At 50.8% G+C, this 18,974-nt stretch overlaps 1 protein-coding gene across 1 annotated transcript in view; it reads right to left on the bottom strand.

The window, feature by feature from the left end:
• The window catches only part of LOC126295431 (trithorax group protein osa-like), a 67,708-nt gene that overhangs the window by 5,542 nt on the left and 43,192 nt on the right, over positions 1 to 18,974 (bottom strand). The window contains exons 2-3 of the mRNA XM_049987915.1: positions 9,294 to 10,639; positions 775 to 1,345 (exon numbers count right to left, since the gene is read on the bottom strand). Coding sequence (XP_049843872.1) covers positions 775 to 1,345; positions 9,294 to 10,301 — 1,579 coding nt within the window. The 5' untranslated portion in view covers positions 10,302 to 10,639. The remainder of the gene's footprint in view (positions 1 to 774; positions 1,346 to 9,293; positions 10,640 to 18,974) is intronic.

Here is an 18,974-nt window from a genome sequence, read left to right on the forward strand (position 1 = left end):
TAATACTGGAAATCTACCAGTCTGCTAAGGCCTGGTTGGATCATCTGACACAAGTTACAAAGACTAGACATTATGATTGGTATTTATTTCACAAAGTGGAATCCTGTTTCTGAGCAGTGGGTATGCAATCCTGATGCAGTGGACCGGTTTAGATCAGAACTTCAACTAGATCTACAATAACACCAAATCAAGTCACAGCATGAATACTGGAAATTGTCACAGATGTATATACATTTATTTAAATATTTGTACAATGCAAAACGAAACACACATACAGACACACGCACGTTTCCCTGTGTCGAAATTTGAGTCTACACAGGTATGCAGGGAAACGATGGCCAACCGAGTCGAGGACGGTGCTCCCGTTTCTTCCAGAGATCGATACGAATGTAATCGTGTGGAACACTACTTCACAATATCTGCGCGAGCTGCTACTGCTGCAGAACTGCAGAACAACCAGGAATTTAGAATGCCAACGATGAATAATCAACGTAGTAATAAAAGGATCATGCAATACGACACTACTACTCACTTTCAAGTGTCAAACCCCACCGACTATCTACGACAAAGGAAGATCTGTGACAGCTCATGTCGCTAAGTTTCAAGTGACAAGAATTGCTATCAGAACAGGTGAAGATAGAGTCATTTGGAAGTGCGACAACACAGACGCGTCCACTCTCCTTTACGATCATTCGGACGACGGTGTCTCTAGCGCCAGTCTCTTAGCAAACTGAATCACATTCAGCTGACAACTGCCCGTACAGCCATACTCACCAGAAGCTGTTGCAGGATCTGGCTGCCCACTCTGCTTGACAGCATTCTTATGCAGCGTGGTGTTGTAGTGGCGCTTGAGGTGTCCCGAACTGGTGAACCACTTGTTGCACGCTGAGCAGTTGTACGTCTTAGGGCGGCGCAGCTCATTCGCCTTCCAACTGCCGGAGGCCGCCGCAGGGGAAGAGGCGGCAGCAGCTGCCGGGGGTGTAGGTGCCCCATGGGAGGCGGGCGGAACTGCCCCCAGGGGGCTCCCCGGGGATGGCTGGTGAGGCTGCTGGAAGAGCTGCTGGTGGTGTGCCAGCTGGTGCTGTGCTTGGTGCTGGTGCTGCTGCAGCTCGAGGTAGTGGTGCGGCTGGAAGAAGGTGAGCTGCGGCTGCTGCTGCAGTGGGAACTGCGGGTGGCCGTGGCCGTGCGCGTCCATCGTCACCAACTGCTGCTGTTGATGGTGGTGCTGGTGGTGGTGCTGGTGCGGCGCATGGTGCAGCAGCTGCGTGTGGTGCGCACCACCCCACAGGGGGCCGGGGTGCAGCCCGTGAACCCCGTGGGGAGCGTCTCCCTCGTACACATGCACCTGAAAGGTCGCCTGCGATTAGATTACAGTCACCACCGTGGGGGCTATTCGTGCTGTAACCACCAGTTGACTGCCGAAAGTTAACAATTGCCCGCAGGAACAGATTATACTAAGGAAATAATTTCTGGAAAATTATAAACTGCCAACAACCAATCTGAAGTAAGTGTTTCTGAAGACTTTGACTAGATTATAGACTGGTATGTAGCTTAAGGTGGGTGAAACAAGATCAGATGAGATGAGAACAGCTGATCATCATATGGGCACAATATGACAAGAAAGGAATCAGTTGATAGCAATCAAGAAACTATTAATTTGGTAATGAGGTGACATATACTGGGTAAACATTTTAGGTGAAACCGTAGGCGTGGCTACAAGGAACCAGAATCAAATGGATGTAGACTGGATCACTTATTGACAGATAAACAGACGCTAACTGAAGATAACAATAATAACAAGAACAAAAGGTTAGTTGTACAAGCTTTCGTGATGAAAATGGTCAAGAAAGACATTCAGATGTGATGATTGCTCACGCTTGATCAAAAACTGAATCGTGTGAAGTGTTGCAAGGATGGTTTGCAGCTGGTCAGACAGAATCCGCAGGACTTAAAGCGTCATTTCGTCACTGTGGATGAAACATGGATACATTACTATACTCGTGAGGCCAAAGAACAATCTAACCAATGGGTTGCCCACGCAGAATCTGCACCAAAAAGGCCGAAGACCATTCCTTCGACCGGAAAGGTTATGGCAACTCTGTTTTACGATTATCCTCAACGATTACCTGCAGAAGGGTAAACTACTTCAGGTGCAGAATGAGATTTTCACTCTGCAGCGGAGTGTGCGCTGATATGAAACTTCCTGGCAGATTAAAACTGTGTGCCCGACCGAGACTCGAACTCGGGACCTTTGCCTTTCGCGGGCAAGTGCTCTACCAACTGAGCTACCAAAGCACGACTCGCGTCCGGTACTCACAGCTTTACTTCTGCCAGTACCTCGTCTCCTACCTTCCAAACTTTACAGAAGCTCTTCTGCGAACTTGCAGAACTAGCACTCCTGAAAGAAAGGATATTGCGGAGACATGGCTTAGCCACAGCCTGGGGGATGTTTCCAGAATGAGATTTTCACTCTGCAGCAGAGTGTGCGCTGATATGAAACTTCCTGGCAGATTAAAACTGTGTGCCCGACCGAGACTCGAACTCGGGACCTTTGCCTTTCGCGGGCAAGTGCTCTACAAACTGAGCTACCGAAGCACGACTCGCGTCCGGTACTCACAGCTTTACTTCTGCCAGTACCTCGTCTCCTACCTTCCAAACTTTACAGAAGCTCTTCTGCGAAACTTGCAGAACTAGCACTCCTGAAAGAAAGGATTACTTCAGGTGCATATTATTCATTGTTATTGGACCGTCTGAAAACCGAGCTCCAAGAAAAACGCCGGCGATTGGACAGCAAAAAAGGTCTTTTCCACCACGATAATGCACCAGCAGACACCTCAGCAGTTGTGGTCGCAAAATTAATGGAAACGGGATTCCAACTCGTTTCACATCCGCCCCTACTCTCCAGACTTGGCTCCCTCGGACTACTGCTTGTTCCCCAATTTGAAGAAATGGCTGGCAGGACAAAGATTATATTCAAATGAGAAGGTGATTGCAGCAACTAATAGCTATTTTGCAGACTTGGACAATTCCTATTACTCGGAAGGGGTCAACAAATTAGAACAGCTTTGGACCAAGCGTGTAAGTCTGAAAGAAGACTATGTCGAAAAATAAAGTACGTTCACCCCATTAAGCCGTTTTTATCTTTGCACGCCCCTCATAGCGAACAGCTGTCCGCCGGCCACGTGCACAGGACGCAGGATGGGCAGGCGAGTTGCCCGTGCCTAGAAGCCACAAGAGGCTCCGTACCTACCACACTGAACACTACGGAATTAGCTGAAATTTCTGCTTGAACAGACTAGCCCTGTTAGCTGTAACTTCTTAAAAACATTAATGCTAACAGCCTGGACAGACGCAGCCAAGCAGATGCAGTATTGCGTTATTTCTCAAAAACCTTTGACTAACGATTTCAATCGTTAGTAAGGTAAGTGTGAACATAACGGAGAGTGAGGCGAAATTTGTAAATGCACTAAGGGTGTTTTCGTAAGTAGAGCACAGCACATTATCTTGGATGAATGTTGGTTGGTTGGTTCGTTGTTTGAGGTTTAAGGGACCAAACAGCAAGGTCATCAGTTTCTCGTTTCAAATGCGGTCCATTACGCTAAAGTGACATCTCAGGAAAGTCAGAACAATAAAAGGGAAAAGGCTAAAAACGTAAAGGGACAGTCATGTTGTCAATGGTAAAAACAAATCGAGGGAAGTCAGCAAGAGAACGAACCAAACGCTATGCTGAAGCAGCATAGCCAAGACCGAACACTCCTTACAGTGGGAGACACCCAAACACTCACCGCCCTGTCCCAATACCAGATAATAAAGACCACTTTCCAGGAGGGAACCGAGAACCAGAGAGACCATCTGGGAATCGTCAGCCAACATCAAAGGTGGGGAGTCTGTATTTAGCACGCAGAGCCAAAAGAAGGGGGCATTCAACCAAAATGGGGGCTACTGACTTATAGGCTCTACAACCACAAAGTGGGGGTGGCTCATCGCGCAGAAGAAAACCATGGGTCAGCCTGGTATGGCCAATGCGGAGACGACACAGCGTGGAGAGACGAAAGGAAGAACGCCACTGGCCTGGTGTCACCTTAATCGCACGGAGTTTATTAGACAGGGGAGTAGCCTCTCAAGAATTGGCCCATGACTGTGCGAAGTGGGATTTGATGTGAAGCTGTAAATCCGCTGCAGGAGGGGTTACAGAAAACGGGGGGTAAGTGACTGCTCCCCCAGCCAAACGATCAGCGATCTCATTACCCGGGACACCCACATGGTCAGGGACCCAAAGGAAGTCAATGGACCCAGCATCACATTGACTGGTCATGCATACCAGAGACCAAGGGATGGCGCGAAATAGCCAGAAGGCCACTCATTCAGCCCATACATAACAAAATGCGATTGTGTTGGGACTGTTTAATAAAGGTAAAGGCCTGGGAAATTACCATCAATTCCGCAGTAAACACCCCACATGTAGGTGGCAGCAGATGATTTTCCGTTCCAACAGAGGACGTGAAGGCATACCACCCATGATCAGCAGATTTAGAGCCATCAGTGTAAAAAACAGCTTCCCGAAACTCCCATAAAATTCGGCGGAAAACAGAACGGAACACCATCAGGAGGATGGAATCTTCCAGACCTCGGCGGAGATCCATCAGAGGAAATAATCAAGCGGGGGGGGGGGGGGGCAGAGGGGGTGTGGAGGGGAGGGAGCGAGGAAGACAGGACAAAGAAGAAAGCTGAAAATCACGGCAAAGAAGTGCAAGGCGGAGCCCAACCGTGAAACCCGCCCGAGGGCGGGAATCAGGTGGGCAATATCCATGGTCTGGGAACAGGATAGAAAATGGAGGATGAGTGGGAGAGGCACAGACAGCGATTGTGTAAGAAACCAGAAGTTGGGGCCACCAAACAGAAAGGGGAGAGGGGGTTCCTAGCTTCAACCAGGAGACTATCAACAGGGCTAGTAGGGAAGGCACCAGTGGCAAAACGGATACCACAGTGGTAGACTGGATCCAGCATGTACAGTGCAGAAGGAGTAGCCGAACCATAAACTTGACAACCATAGTCAAAGCGAGACAGAACTAGAGCACGATAAAAACGGAGGAGGGGGGAGCGGTCCGCACCCACAAGAGGAGTGGGCAAAGAAATGATGGACATTGAGTTTACGGAAACATCTTACCTTCAGAAGTCTGGGCAGCCAAGTGAGTTTGTTGTCAAAAAGAAGACCCAGGAAACGAAACTGTGGGACCACAGGCAATCTTGGTGCATCGAGATAGAGCTCTGGATCAGGGTGGATCGTAGTACGGCGACAGAAGTGGACCACCCGCGATTTTGAAGGAGAGAACTGAAACCCCTGTGAGAGGGTCCGTGCAGAGGAACGCTGTATAGCTCCCTAGAGCTGCCACTCTGCAGAGGCCATCGAAGAGGAACTAAGCTAAATGCAGAAATCATCCACATACAGAGCAGGGGCGACCAAAGGACCGACAGATGCCACTGGTCCATCGATAGCAATGAGGAAAAGAAGTACACTCAAGACAGAACCCTGTGGGGTGCCTGTCTTCTGGGCCCATGGAGAACTAAAAACAGTACCAACCCGAACCCTGAATGAACTATGGAACAGGAAGTGGCGCATAAAAATCGAGAGTGGGCCCCGAAGACCCCATTGATGAAGGGTAAGTAAGATGTGATGGCGCCAGGCCATGTCATAGGCCTTGCGTAGGTCAAAAAATACTGCAACCAAATGGCGGTGCTGGGAAAAACATGCGGAACTGCAGATTCCAAGCGAAGTAAATGATCGATTGGAGACCGTCCCTCTCGGAAGCCACACTGGTAAGGGGACAATAGATTCCGAGATTCGAGGACCCAATTGAGCCGACGTGTTACCATCCGTTCAAGTAACTTGCAAACGGTTCCATACAAAGGCCATCTGGGAGGTGAAGGCCTGGGAGGGTGGACTGCCAATGGCAACCTTGGAGAGAGCGAAGTGTAGCCCATGCCCTCGACATAGGGACAGTAGAACCGAGGGAAGAAACAAATCGTTTCTAACATATCCGCTTGCTCTGTTTGATTAAATAACGGGCTTTAGCACGAAGGTAATAAGGCTGGCAACAGAGGGGTGGCTCTTAAGCTGTTTAGCTCGACGGCAATCACGGATGGCAATGGCAATGGCCGTACTCCACCAGGGGACTTGCCGCCGACAAAATGGTCCAGATGAGCGAGGTACAGCAAGGGTGGCAGTGCGAACAATCGCGCCAGACACGTCACGTAGGACGTCATCAATACAACCCGACAAAGAGGGAGAAAACACGACCTGTGCAGTTTATAGAGGCCAATCGGCGCGTTGGAAGACCAACGAGGTAACCTGTCCACCGGGAAGCGGGAAGGGAGCGAGAGAATCAACGGGAAATAGTCACAATCACGAAGGTCGTCGTGTGGTGACCAGTGTAATGAAGGGAGGAGAGAGGGAGAAGAAAGAGAAAGATCAATGGCAGAAAAGGTACCATGACCGGCAATGAAATGAGTAGGGGAGCCATCATTAAGAAGGCACAAGTCGTGGTCTGTAATAAACAGACCTAAGAGAAGACCTCGTCTAGATGGAAATGCACTGCTCCACAAGGGATGATGAGCATTAAAATCCCTGAGGAGGAGGGAGGCAGGTGGAAGTTGCTGAAGAAGGGCAGTTAAGGCAGCTGGTGTATGAGTCCTCTCAGGAGGGAGATAAAGATTTCAAACCATGCCCTCCGAGTCCAGGTGGACCCTAACAGCAACTACTTCCAATGTAGTTTTGAAGAGGAATCCACATGCTAGCAATGTCTGTACGGACCAACGTACAAACGTACGAAGTACAGAAGCCTGCTTGGGTCAGACCCGATTTCGAAAGGAAAAAAACAACCCACAGGGGGTCGGTGAGTGATCATCAGTAAAATGATATTCCAGTAGAACCGCACAAGCTGCAGAGTAAGACGAAATAAGGGATTTCAATTCCGGAAGGCGACAATAGTATCCAGTACAATTCCATTGGACAACCACAGAACATTTATTTAAATGGGGGTTGAACAGGCTAAAGCAAGTCATACTACGGGGTCACCACCCTCACCGACAAGGAGGGGGCGACATCCATGAACGAAAGGTCAGAATCTGGTGGTGAAGCCGCGGATGGGACCTCTGGTGACACCAGAGGCTCTTTGTCCCGGAACTTACGTTTCTTCTTTTCTGGTTGATGTCGAGGAGCCACAAGCAAGATCGTGAACATAACGAGATCGGGCGACCTGCGGGCCGAGAGACCTCGGTTCTCGTAGTCGTCGCGTGGCAACAGACCTTTGGCATGGAAGGTGCCGCGAAGGAGCATCCTGGAAGGTGCGCGCTTGACCGCCAGACACCAAAGGAGTGGGACATTTCTCCAGCTGGGGAGGGGGAGCAGCGCCCAAGAGGAGAAGGTGTGGGAGCCGCAGGGGAGAGGCGAGGACAGGGGTCCGGGGTTGGGGTAAGGAAGGGGAGGAAGGGGTGAAGACATGTATACTTCTTACGAGCCTGTGTGTAGGTTAAATGATCGAGGGACTTATACTCCTGTATCTTTTCTTATATACTGGGCAATCTGGTGAACGTGGAGAATGATTGCCATGACAATTAACACACAGGAGGGGGAACACAGGGACCGCTCACGGAGTGGACGTCCAGTCACCAGACAGAGGGGCTTGTGAACAGCGGGAAGACGTGTCCAAACCGCAAACACAGGGAGGGTATCCCCTTCAAAGGCGAGGATAAAGGCACCAGTATCAATGCAATTGTCCTTAGGACCCTTCTGAATACGTTGAACAAAGTGAACACCCTACCATCTGAGATTGTCCCGAAGTTGATCAACTTTAAGGATGAGGTCCCTGTGAAAAATCACACCTTGAACCATATTTAGAGACTGATGGAGGGTAACGGTTGTGCCAAGATGGTTACAGGCACGAAGAGCCGCAGAGTAGGCAGCTGAAGCAGTATTGATCAGCAACGAACCCGACCGCACCTTGCTGAGGGAGTCCACTTCGCCAAACTTGTCGTCAATGTGTTCCACAAGGAATGAAGGTTTGGTATTGGTGAAAGTATCCCCATCAGTCCGGGACCCCTAGCCGATGGGCGTGACCTCCTTCCCATGGGGTTGCGACGGAAGGGAATGCTGAAGGGGTAAGAGAAACAGCACTAGAAGAATCATTTCCACGCACAGAGACGGCCGCAGAAGAACGGCCAGAGTTGTGGACCCGTATGCGTTTCATTTGCATAGCGTCCGCCCCGATACCACCCATTCCGATCAGGGGCTCTCCTCACCGGCGCCACCAAGCCACAGCAAGTGCTGTCTGGCACGGCGGTCATTGTCGGGACTTCCGATGCTCGAGCAACCACTCCAAGGCTCGCATGAGGTGGTCACAGCTCAGGTATCAGAAGTGCGATCCCTGTGTGCTCAGGGGGCTGAAGCAAAAGGGTACTAGTGACCCCACCACACGGGCTGGCTATGCACGCTAGCATCAGACAAGAACGTGACAGGAACGGTGGAATGTACTGGGAGGGTAAGGTGCCCTTCCCCAAATGGCTCACACTATGGAAGAGAAATTTAGTATTGGAGGTCAAACCCCAGATGGGGAGCAGGGAGTGCCAAAAGGTGGCGGCGATTACACAACAAAGCTAAATTGCAAAACCAACAGAACCAGGAGGATAGCGGGGGCCAATATTATCAAGGACGCCAAGAGAGGGGAAGGAGAGGGGAGGAGCAAGGAGGGGATGAGGAAGGAAATGCAGCCCCGAAAAGAACGAAAGCTGCAGTAGGTCGGGGCCCTGTGCTCGCCACGCACATATCCTCAAGAGTTGTGGATCTCCTAGGAAGATGGAGGTATTTAATAGAATAGGAGAGAAGAGTTTGTGGCACAACGTGACTAGAACAAGGGATCGGTTGGTAGGACATGTTCTGAGGCATTAAGGGATCACCAATTTAGTACTGGAGGGCAGCGTGGAGGGTAAAAATCGTAGAGGGAGACCAAGGGAGGAATACACTAAGCAGATGCAGAGGGATGTAGGTCGCAGTAGTAACTGTGATATGAAGAGGCTCGCGCAGGATAGAGTGGCACGGAGAGCTGCATCAAACCAATCTGTGGACCGACACCACAAGAAGTCACATCGGCAACCAATGTGCGAGACTCGAGGATGGTGTGAGGGGCCGAGAGAATAGGGAAAACCGACCCGAAAAAGGACAACCTGTAGCCCTGTGGATAATGGAACTTTTATAGTAGAGATGAAGACAGAGACATGTACAGAGTGACGGTGCACACCTTGTGAGAGTCCAGGTCGAGGATCTCCGCCGTGGCCTCCTCCTCCGTCTTGGCGGGCCTCGGCGACGCCTCACGAGCGCGCCGCTCCACGTCGGTAGGCGAAGGCTGCGGCGCCGGCGACGCCGACGCCGACGACGCGGAGGCGGGACCGCCGTTGGCGGGCAGCGCGGGAGCGGCCACGGACGGCGTGGGCGGGTGCGCCGAGGCCACGTGGTCGGCCAGGGCGCGGTCGCTCTCGCACACGTGGCCGCAGCGCTCGCACTGCGCCGGCGACGAGGGCGGCGGCGGCCTCGCCGGGGCCGGGGGCGTGCCCGCCTGCTGGCGGTACGGGTGGAAGCGCAGTCCGGGGCCGGACGGAGCAGTCGACGACGACACGCCCACGTCTCCGCCGCCCGGCACGAAGTGGTCCGGACCCGGGGAAGCTTGGTGGTGGTGCTGGAGTTGCAGCTGGTGGTGGTAGAGGGGGCCGTCCTGCTGCACCTGCTGGTGAGGCACCCCGGGGAACAGGGATCCGCTGCCGCCAGAGAAGGCGGGGTGCAGAGCCGGGTGGAAGGCTGCGCCGACCGAGGACGGCGACTGCGCGGGCACGAAACCGAACTGAGAGGTCGCCGAGGGCTCGAAGGGCGAAGGCGCGCCCTGCTGTGCGTAGTAGCCCCCGGAGGGCGGCCTCGGGGGCCCGGGCCCGGGAGATCCCTTGCTGTCCTCCGGCGGCGACTGCTGCTGCTGCTGCGCGGGCCTCCGCCGCCGGCTGCTGGCCGCGGTGCCGGCGTGGTGGTGGTGGTGGCTGTGGTTGTGGTTGTTGTTGGCCTCCTCGGCGCCCCCGGCCGCGGCCGCGGGCACGCCCCTGGCGGCGGCGGCGGCCGTCGTGGCCCACTTGCTGAGCAGGTTCTCCTTGTGGTAGTGGAGGTGGACGTCCAGCGACTTGACGCTGTCGAAGTAGAGGCCGCAGTCCTTGCAGTGGTTGGCCGGGCCGCCTGCGGACGCCGTGGCCGCGCCGTGCGCCGCCATAGCCGCGAGCTCGCCGGGCTGCGCTACACTGCCGCGGGCAAACGGCGACCACTCCCCAACACAAGAGTCGAACTAAAACGGGGCAAAAGGGGGCAAACGAAAAACGCCCGGCACTAAGTGTGCCCAGCGAACTAAAAAAAGTAAAAGAAAGTCAGTGGCGACTGGTCTTTCTGCGCTTCATGCTCGTCGCACTAGGGCACTCGCTCCCTGCGGCGCAGTGACGTCCTGCGGGCGGCGCGCCTCATGGCCGGCACGCTTCGTCAGGCGGCGCAGCTGCGGCAGCTGCGCGGGGCTCTCGCGACTCCGGACCGGGGTGCGCCAGCTCCGGCTCCCGTGTCCTGCGGGCCAAACACACTCCGTTAGTCGGTCACCTCCACTGCCAGCTGTCCAAGTACGAAGCCGGCATCCCCCTACACATCGCATCTGCAGCGCTACCTGCTGTCGGCGAATGCCGTGGCAGAGCAACCCCAGTAGAACAGAGCCCGCCCGGCTACCCGCGCTTCTTCCCGAGCGGCAAGGCGTGCCGGTCCCCTGCACGACTCCTCCCGACGGGTTAGTGCCGAGGTCCGGTGTGCCGGCCAGCCTGTGGACGCTTCTTAACGGTGTTTTACATCTCGGCTACCCTTCTTGCGCCTCGGTTACACCGTGTCGGCGATTTCTCCCCAAACACTGATTCCACGTCCGTGTACACCACAATTATTGTAAGACTCTAGCATTTAGGGTTACATTCGTCTGTTATGAAAGGCTCCCTGGGGGGAAGCCTCTCCGCTGCCTCTAAGTCGCCAGTTTCATATATAGAATCCAAGTTCCACACATCGGTCTCTGCTTCAAACCTGTAATCGTGCCGAGCTTCTTGCCTACCAACTACGACTTGCGGACACCATTGGTCTTCTGCTGCCATTTGAACAAAACTGCTGAAGAACCGCATCCAATGCTTCTCGAAGCTTTCGCTGTTGGGAAAACAGTGTTTCGAGTGCTTCAAAATGTTCAAAAGTGGCGATTTTCACGTGAGACACGACGAAGACGGCAAACTGCCGAAAAAGTTCGAAGACAACGATTTGCACGCCTTATTCGATGAAGACGATACTCAAACTCAACACGAACGTGCGAAACAATTTAATGTGACGCAGGAAGCCGTTCCTCTTCGGATGAAAGCTGCGGGAAAGGTACAGAAAGTGCGCAAATGGGTTCCGCGTGAGCTGAATGAAAGACACCATGCAAATCTGAGAACCATTTGTGAAATGCTACCCGACACATACAAAACAAACTCGTTTCTACATCGAATAGTGAAAGATGATGAAAAATGGGCACATTGAGAATCCTAAGCGTCCTAAATCGTGGGTGAATCCAGACGAACCATCGACATCCACTGCAAGACAAAATCGCTTTGGAAAGAAGACAAATATCGTGTTTGGTGGGATCAGAAGGGTCTCTTGTATTATGAGCTGTTAAAACCTGGCGAAACTGTTAAAACTGATCGCTACCAACAGCAAATGAGCGATTCCAAACGGGTCATGGACACAATCGTGCTCAGCTGGGAAATACTGGGGGATGCGGCGTACTCTGCAGGCTCGGCTCGTCCGGTTATCGTCTACTTGCATCACACGCTTTAGCTGAGCGACGCCTCAGCTCTCAGTTCGTATGGGAATGTACGAGAATGGCTCGCCGACCGGTTCACTTCGGAAGAAGAACTGCTTTTTTAGCGTGGAATTCATAGTATGGCCGAGAGGTAAGAGAAATGTATACATAGCAATGGAGATTACTTTAAAATACTATTTATCAATTTCAAACAACAGGCGTGTAATTATTGCAACCAAATTCCCATTTCATACTTTTACACCTGGTACGAACACGAGTACACACAATACGCTACAGGAGTCCATTACCTGTAATATCGAACCCTCTCGGACCAATATGTTACCAGTATACTCCCCAACTTCTTTGAAGGGCGGAACTTGTACGTATGGAACAGGTTGAAGCTTCTGCTTACGTTACAGATGAGTTGACACGTGACCTGTTGGCCACTAAACACGTAATCGAAGGGTCAGTAAGGTTTGAAACTGCATTTAGTTCGTTGCAATTCTCTACATGGTTTCATTCTCAAACACACGGCTACGAGCGTGGGATAGCCGCGTGGTCTCAGGGGCCTTGCCACAGTTCGCGCTGCCCCTACCGCCGGACGTTCGAGTACTCCCTCGGACACGTGTACGTGTGCCCTTACACTACCGACTGCTGAAACGATTTCGCGAACGTTTAGAAGGCAAAGAACAAAAAAGTTCCCAGACACAGGAGATGTATGTGGAGACCTCTACACACACGTGGTAGCTTATCCAATAAACGTAACCCTAGAATGATGGATGTCCTATCAGCTTTATGTTCAAAAGGAAAACAAAAAAATATGGTCGAAGTATGGGGGATGGAGTGTAGCTGCTCTGTTCAGTACACGCTATCGAATCGTCGACGGCAAGAAGTGGGACAGAAGTCAGAGATTTACGAGAATCGTTGTAGCATAGGGAGATCTGTTGAGTATATGATGTGTCAACGTATAGAAGAATCTGCGAGGTGGTGTTTGCCAATAAACCGCATATTTATTAGTTACGGACCAAGGAGCAGTCTCGGTAAGATAAGAATTGTTCAGGAGTTCAGATACTGGAGCGGCACACTAGCCATAGAGAGAACCCGCGAAAATGAGAGGGTCTAGGGAAAGCCATAACAAGCCAGCTGAACTGCCTTGTGGAATAAGGGAAAATACGAAGGTAGGAATATTTGTGCAGAATACTACTGAGCAGAAACACAGGTTCTAAGGACAGCATCATACGAGGCGCTTTTGTATATCAAGAGAAGAATGGGAACTGAAGCGACCTTCTGTAATGCGATGTATTTTATCTCCATGCGGTTACTGGCCGAGGAATGGCCACAAATAGGTTGCCAATTGGATACAGGCAGGCCAAGAAAAATGTAGCTTACGAGAGGTCTTTGACTAGATGCTCACAACATGAAAAATTAGTGGCACTTAACGACGCGACGCGTGGTCCCATGTACAGCAAACAAACTCGCCCCATACGTGAACAAACATGTGCAAATGGAAAAGGTGTTGCAGCCATGACGAAAATCTTGAGGACCACCGAAATGTGAGCAGACTTGCTGATTTGGTAAATGTAATTATCACCTATATGTACAATGTCAGTTTACTTAAAACAATATTTTCCCTGGGTTCTAGGTACGCTGTCGGTACCTACGGCAAAAGGCGGTAACACTTAGCCACACACCTGATCCATTAGTATTAAAAGATGAGCGAACCTCGCCTCGAAAATTACAGCAGTTCGAATCACCGCACGAGGCCTTTCTCAGCCCACAGTAATAGGATCCAGCCATTGGCGCGACAGGATCATTGTTACGGGAAGGCAAAGAAAAGCCATCTCACTCAAGCAAAGTAAAAAAATGTTAAATTTACGCCGAAAAGGAAATGGATAGTTCTCGCAAGATAATATTCAAGTAACAAACTATTTTAGAAGCAACCCCCACTATCCGACGCTACGGAATCTAATTCTAACGGATAAAACAGCTCGAAACTTCACAAATACTTTACTGAGTTAAGCACATAAATCATTTGCGGTAGAAGACGCAAAACCGTAATTACGAGTCTATTGCCTTTATTAGTTTCGCGTTGTCCGCTGTGTGAGTAAACCAGGCAGCCTGCGCTACGTTGCTCAAGAACATGAAAGTAACAATTTGTAACGCACTGTCTTTTCGATTTAGACATCAAAGGCAGACTGTACATAATATGTTGCACCGCAGGTAATTTAAATCCAGTATAAAATGTGGGACAGTTCGTAGAAACTACGTTTCGCGCGACTTCCGTCAAGATGAACTACATCTCTTCTCAGTGGTAGCAGAAGTTATCGTCGGCTTCCCAGCTAGATGAAGTCAGCATAAGATCTTTACTCGCCGCCGTCTACTAACCCAGTGTTCCGACAACTTTGACTTAAAAGCTGACTTAATTAAACGCAAGACCTTAGATTAGTCATTAGCGCTAGACTTTATGTTAGACCGACATCCAGCTCAGACTGTAGCATTCCACCAGTCAAAAGAAACGCAACTACAAAAAAGGTTCCATATACGGACTTCTCTGCTGTAACTTGCGGCAGCTAAATATCTCGAAAAAGACGGATCGTGCGGAAACAGTTCTAGGTGAAGGGAAAGTTATTACCAGTAAGGATCATCTCTCTGTGATAGAAATGGCCATCGAACCACCGCTAGCGCGTCGGCGGGGTCAGCTTTGCAATTTTAAAATGGAGGAACCCCCATTTTTGTTGAATATTCAGTTTCAACGAAAAAAACACGCTTTACTCAAACCATTGTTTCCCATTCGTGGTAGATGACGTAAGTATCAAAAGTGCCCGTTTTTGCAATCAAGGACATTTTTGATTCCATAGTTCATTGAAGGTGTAAATATATAAAATTGCGTTCCAACGATCTGCCATGCCGTGTCTGGAGCGAGAGGGGGGGGGGGGGGAGGGAAGAGGGAGGGAGGGAGGGAGAGAGAGAGAGAGAGAGAGAGAGAGAGAGAGAGAGAGAGAGAGAGGGAGAGAGACAGAGACAGAGAGAGAGAGAGAGAGAGAGAGAGAGAGAGGGGGGGGGGGGGGGGGGGGGAAATAGCTACCAGCGAATTACAAATGGAATCTGGCAGTTCAGCCAAATAACTGGTCACAGCAGACCACAGGGGTATGAAATGGAAGTACCACGTAGGCTCAGTTTCAAGTAAGCGGCGTATGTAATTTCATAGACAAAACACTATGAAAATTTAATCCGTTTGCAAAGGAGACGGCTTACAGATCACTTTTCCACTGTGTCGGAATACGGCACTCCGGTCGCAACGCCTATGTAAAACAATTGTCTGGCGCGGTCAGTGCTGCTACAGTGGCAGGTTATCAAGGTTCAAGTTCGTTTCAACGTGGTGATATAGTCGGTGCGCGAGCGATGGGACACAGCATCTCCGGCGTAACGGTGAAGTGGGAATTTTCCCGTACGACCATTTCATTTCACCAGTGTACCGTGAATATCAGCAATCCGATAAAACATCAAATCTCCGACATCATTGCCGCCGGAAAAAGATCCTTCAAGAACAGTGCAGACTGAAGACGATGGTTCAGCGCGACAGAAGCGCAACCCTTCCGTAAACTGCTGCAGGTTTCAACGCTGCGCCGTCAGCAAGTGTCAGCGTGCAAGTCAGTCAACGAAACATCACCGATATCGGCTTTCGCAGCCAAAGACCCACTCGTGTAGCCTAGATGACGGAACGACACAAAGCCTCGGCCCGTCAGCACTGACGGTGGACTGTTGACGACTGGAAAAATGTTGCCTGGTACGGCGAGTCACGTTTCAAGTTGTATGGAGCGGATGGACATCTACGGGTATGGCGACAACCTCATGAATCAATGGAGCCTGCATGTCAGCAGGGGACTGTTCAAGCTGATGGAGGCTCTGTAATTGTGCAGTTAAGAGTGATGTCGGACCCCTGATACAACTCTGACAGGTGATACGTACGTAAGCACTCTGTCTGATCACCTGCATCCATTCATGTCCACTGTGCATTCAGACGAACTTGGGCAATTCCAGCAGGACAATGCGGCACCCCACACGTTCACAAATGCTACAGAGTGGCTCCAGGAACACTCTTCGTAGTTTAAACACTTCTCATGACCACCAAAATCCCAAGGCATGAGCATATCTGGGACGCCTTGCAACACACTGTTCAGAAGAGATCTCCATCCGCTCGTACTCTCACGGATTTATGGACATGCCTGCAGGACTGATGGTGCCACACGATATTGGGCAGGTGTACCAGTTTCTTTGCCTCTTTAGCGTATAAAAAAACCGTGGCTAGCACACTGTAATGTAGAGAACAAGGGCAACAGTCCCCTTTCATGTTCCAGCTCCCACCGGGGCACTGTGTGAGGCGACCTACTTCATCATAGACACACCGTGCGCGTGTCGAAAAGAAAATAACCCATCTGACTATTGTTCAGGGTCTGCGATTTTAAGTGGTGGCAACACTAGGCGTACCCATTACAGATCAATGAGCGAGCCCGGTGACGATAAAAAACGCGCAGCCCTTTCAGGGCAGGTCGCGTGAGCGAGACAATGGCCCGCGGAGGATTTTCGTGGCGGGTAATTGGCAGCCGCGCGCAGCGGGGAACCCCTCGAGCTGCTGCCACCTGTTGCAGCGCCACGCCCAGGTGTCCGGTGCACGCTCCGCCGCGTGTCTCAGTCTGCTGGGCACGTGCGTCGCCACGTGTCGCGCCACTTACCCACGTGCTTTTTTCCCCCTCCTCGCCCACACGTGGGCAGCCGACTGCGGACAACTCGGCCCTGCTGTGGCGCCGTGGGGCAGGTCGCGGCGCATGCGTAATGAGACGTAGCCAAGTAGGGGGGGGGGAGTGGAGTGGAGTGGAGTGGACACGCAGCTGACGTACAGTGCAGTCACACCTGAGGTGACGTGCCGGCCACACGCAGCGGGTCGGTCATTAGACCTCACGGCTTGTTACTGGCCAAGGAATTAAAATAGCGACGTCGCCAGTCCGTCGGCCGAGAGAAAGTATCATCTGGAGTTACTCAAGTGCAACACAAATTCCATCGGATTATTGAAGTATGTAGGGCTGGTAAAATCGTGACACTGAAAGCAATATTTATGTCCGATTCCATATTCTGTTAACAGCCATTGGATCTCGACCAACGCGAGCAGCAATGTCGCTATACGTTAAACCGCAATCGCGATAAGCTACAATCCGACCTTTATCAAAGTCGCAAACTTGATGGTACGCACTTCTCCTCCTTACACGAGGCATCACAACAACGTTTCACCAAACAACGCCAGTCAACTACTGTTTAAGAGAAATCGGTTGGAAACTTCCCTCGTGTCACCACGTTGTAGGTGTCGCCACCGGCGCCAACCTTGTGTGAATGCTCTGAAAAGCTAATCATTTGCATATCACAGCATCTTCTTCCTGTCTGTTAAATTTCGCGTCTGTAGCACGTCATGTTCCTGATGTAGCAATTTTGATGGCCAGTGGTGTACTTATATGAACAGCTACAATATTCGTGTAAGTATATATCTTTCATTTCCGGTTCATACACAATGTCCGCTTCAGCAGTTCAACGCAGTTCTCAAATATTCGGACGTTTTTCTCCGCCTTTGAAACTTCTGAGCGCTGTCAAGTATCAGAGTTGTCATTTACGTACGTGGTGATACGACCTTTAACGGATGATGGGGAAGGGAAATGTATCAATCTGAGGCAATGGCAAGGGGCCCCAAGTCGAAAGGTGTAACCAAACGTGTGTCCGGCACATCTGACACTGAACATACTGCCAGCTCTTTTCTTTCCATATTGACAGTGGACGTAGTATGGTCCCAAGACAGTAAACATGAGCTCTGGAGTCCCTCCCTGAAGAGCTGCGGGCACTTCATCTTTGCTACTCTGAAACGTCTCTTCTACCGACCAAGTGCTCACAGGTCTCTGAAGTATGCGTTTTAAGAGTCCACAATTACCTGACTTTGTTTTGGTCCATACTACCACCTGTAAAAACATGGAGAGCCAAGGTCTTACAGTAGGTCCGCTGTGAGTCATTTGAGAACGATAACTTCAGAGCAACTTTCGGCTCGGTCATTCCCTCACCTCAGATTGATACATCACCCCCCGAAAGTTCCTGACAACACTGAAACATTCTATATACAACTTCAATTGTATAACTAAACAATTCCTCTGTTAAGTGTCAAATATTAATATACTTTCTCACGGCCGATATCCCGGTGTGACACCCTACTCACTATGGTAACAGCACAGCGACACAGCACAGAATGCTTTACGCTTTGTCACTGCGTTGACGTTTCTTTTGACGTCCATTTACTACCGAAGATATTAACAAGTTGAAACTTCTGTAGACATTTTCGTACTATCAGTATACGAGGGATGGCACTGTGGTTTTCGGCTACCATAAATGTAAGAAGTCGTACGCTACTCAAAGGTTTAAAAATATGTGAAGAGCGTGATGTTAGTCGACGTCTGCTGTTGCCGTTAAACTGCAAAAATAATAGTCTCCAACCGCAGTTCCGTGAACCTGTACGAAGCCGCATGTGTCGAGTTGCCCACCGTGAATAAAAACATCTAGAACCAGCTATGTTGCGCTGTCGTTAAACGAATCTGGAGATCTATTAGTGATTTCAAGTGCATGAAGTATCAGGTTAACTGGCGGTGTAATGAACAGTTTCTCCATACGCCTCTGTGCAGAGCGGAAGCGTACCAGCAGTCTACTGTGACGGGTGTTTGCACAATATCTGCGACACGCAAAAGGTAGGGCGGGAAACCCAGAACCCAGTTGCCTCTGTGTTCACGCCAATTAGGGCAGATTGCTTTCGGGGAACGGCGGGAGGGAAAGAGAAATGTTGTGAAATCCTTAGCATGCGGCAAGCAATCGACGGGCAGGACGGCGGATAGGAATGTGTGCGACGTGGCGTCCAACATGTCGGCATCAAGTGATGCCGACCGTGTAGACAGCTCTCCAGGTGCCGAATTACGCACTGCTTTTAGAGCACCTCAACAAGAGCCACTGCACAGCGCAACTCGTTACCTTGCATACTGCAACCCGACTCTACAGAGCGTCAATGAAAACTTT

This window comes from Schistocerca gregaria, chromosome 11, assembly GCF_023897955.1.
Source record: "Schistocerca gregaria isolate iqSchGreg1 chromosome 11, iqSchGreg1.2, whole genome shotgun sequence".
NCBI lineage: Eukaryota > Metazoa > Arthropoda > Insecta > Orthoptera > Acrididae > Schistocerca > Schistocerca gregaria.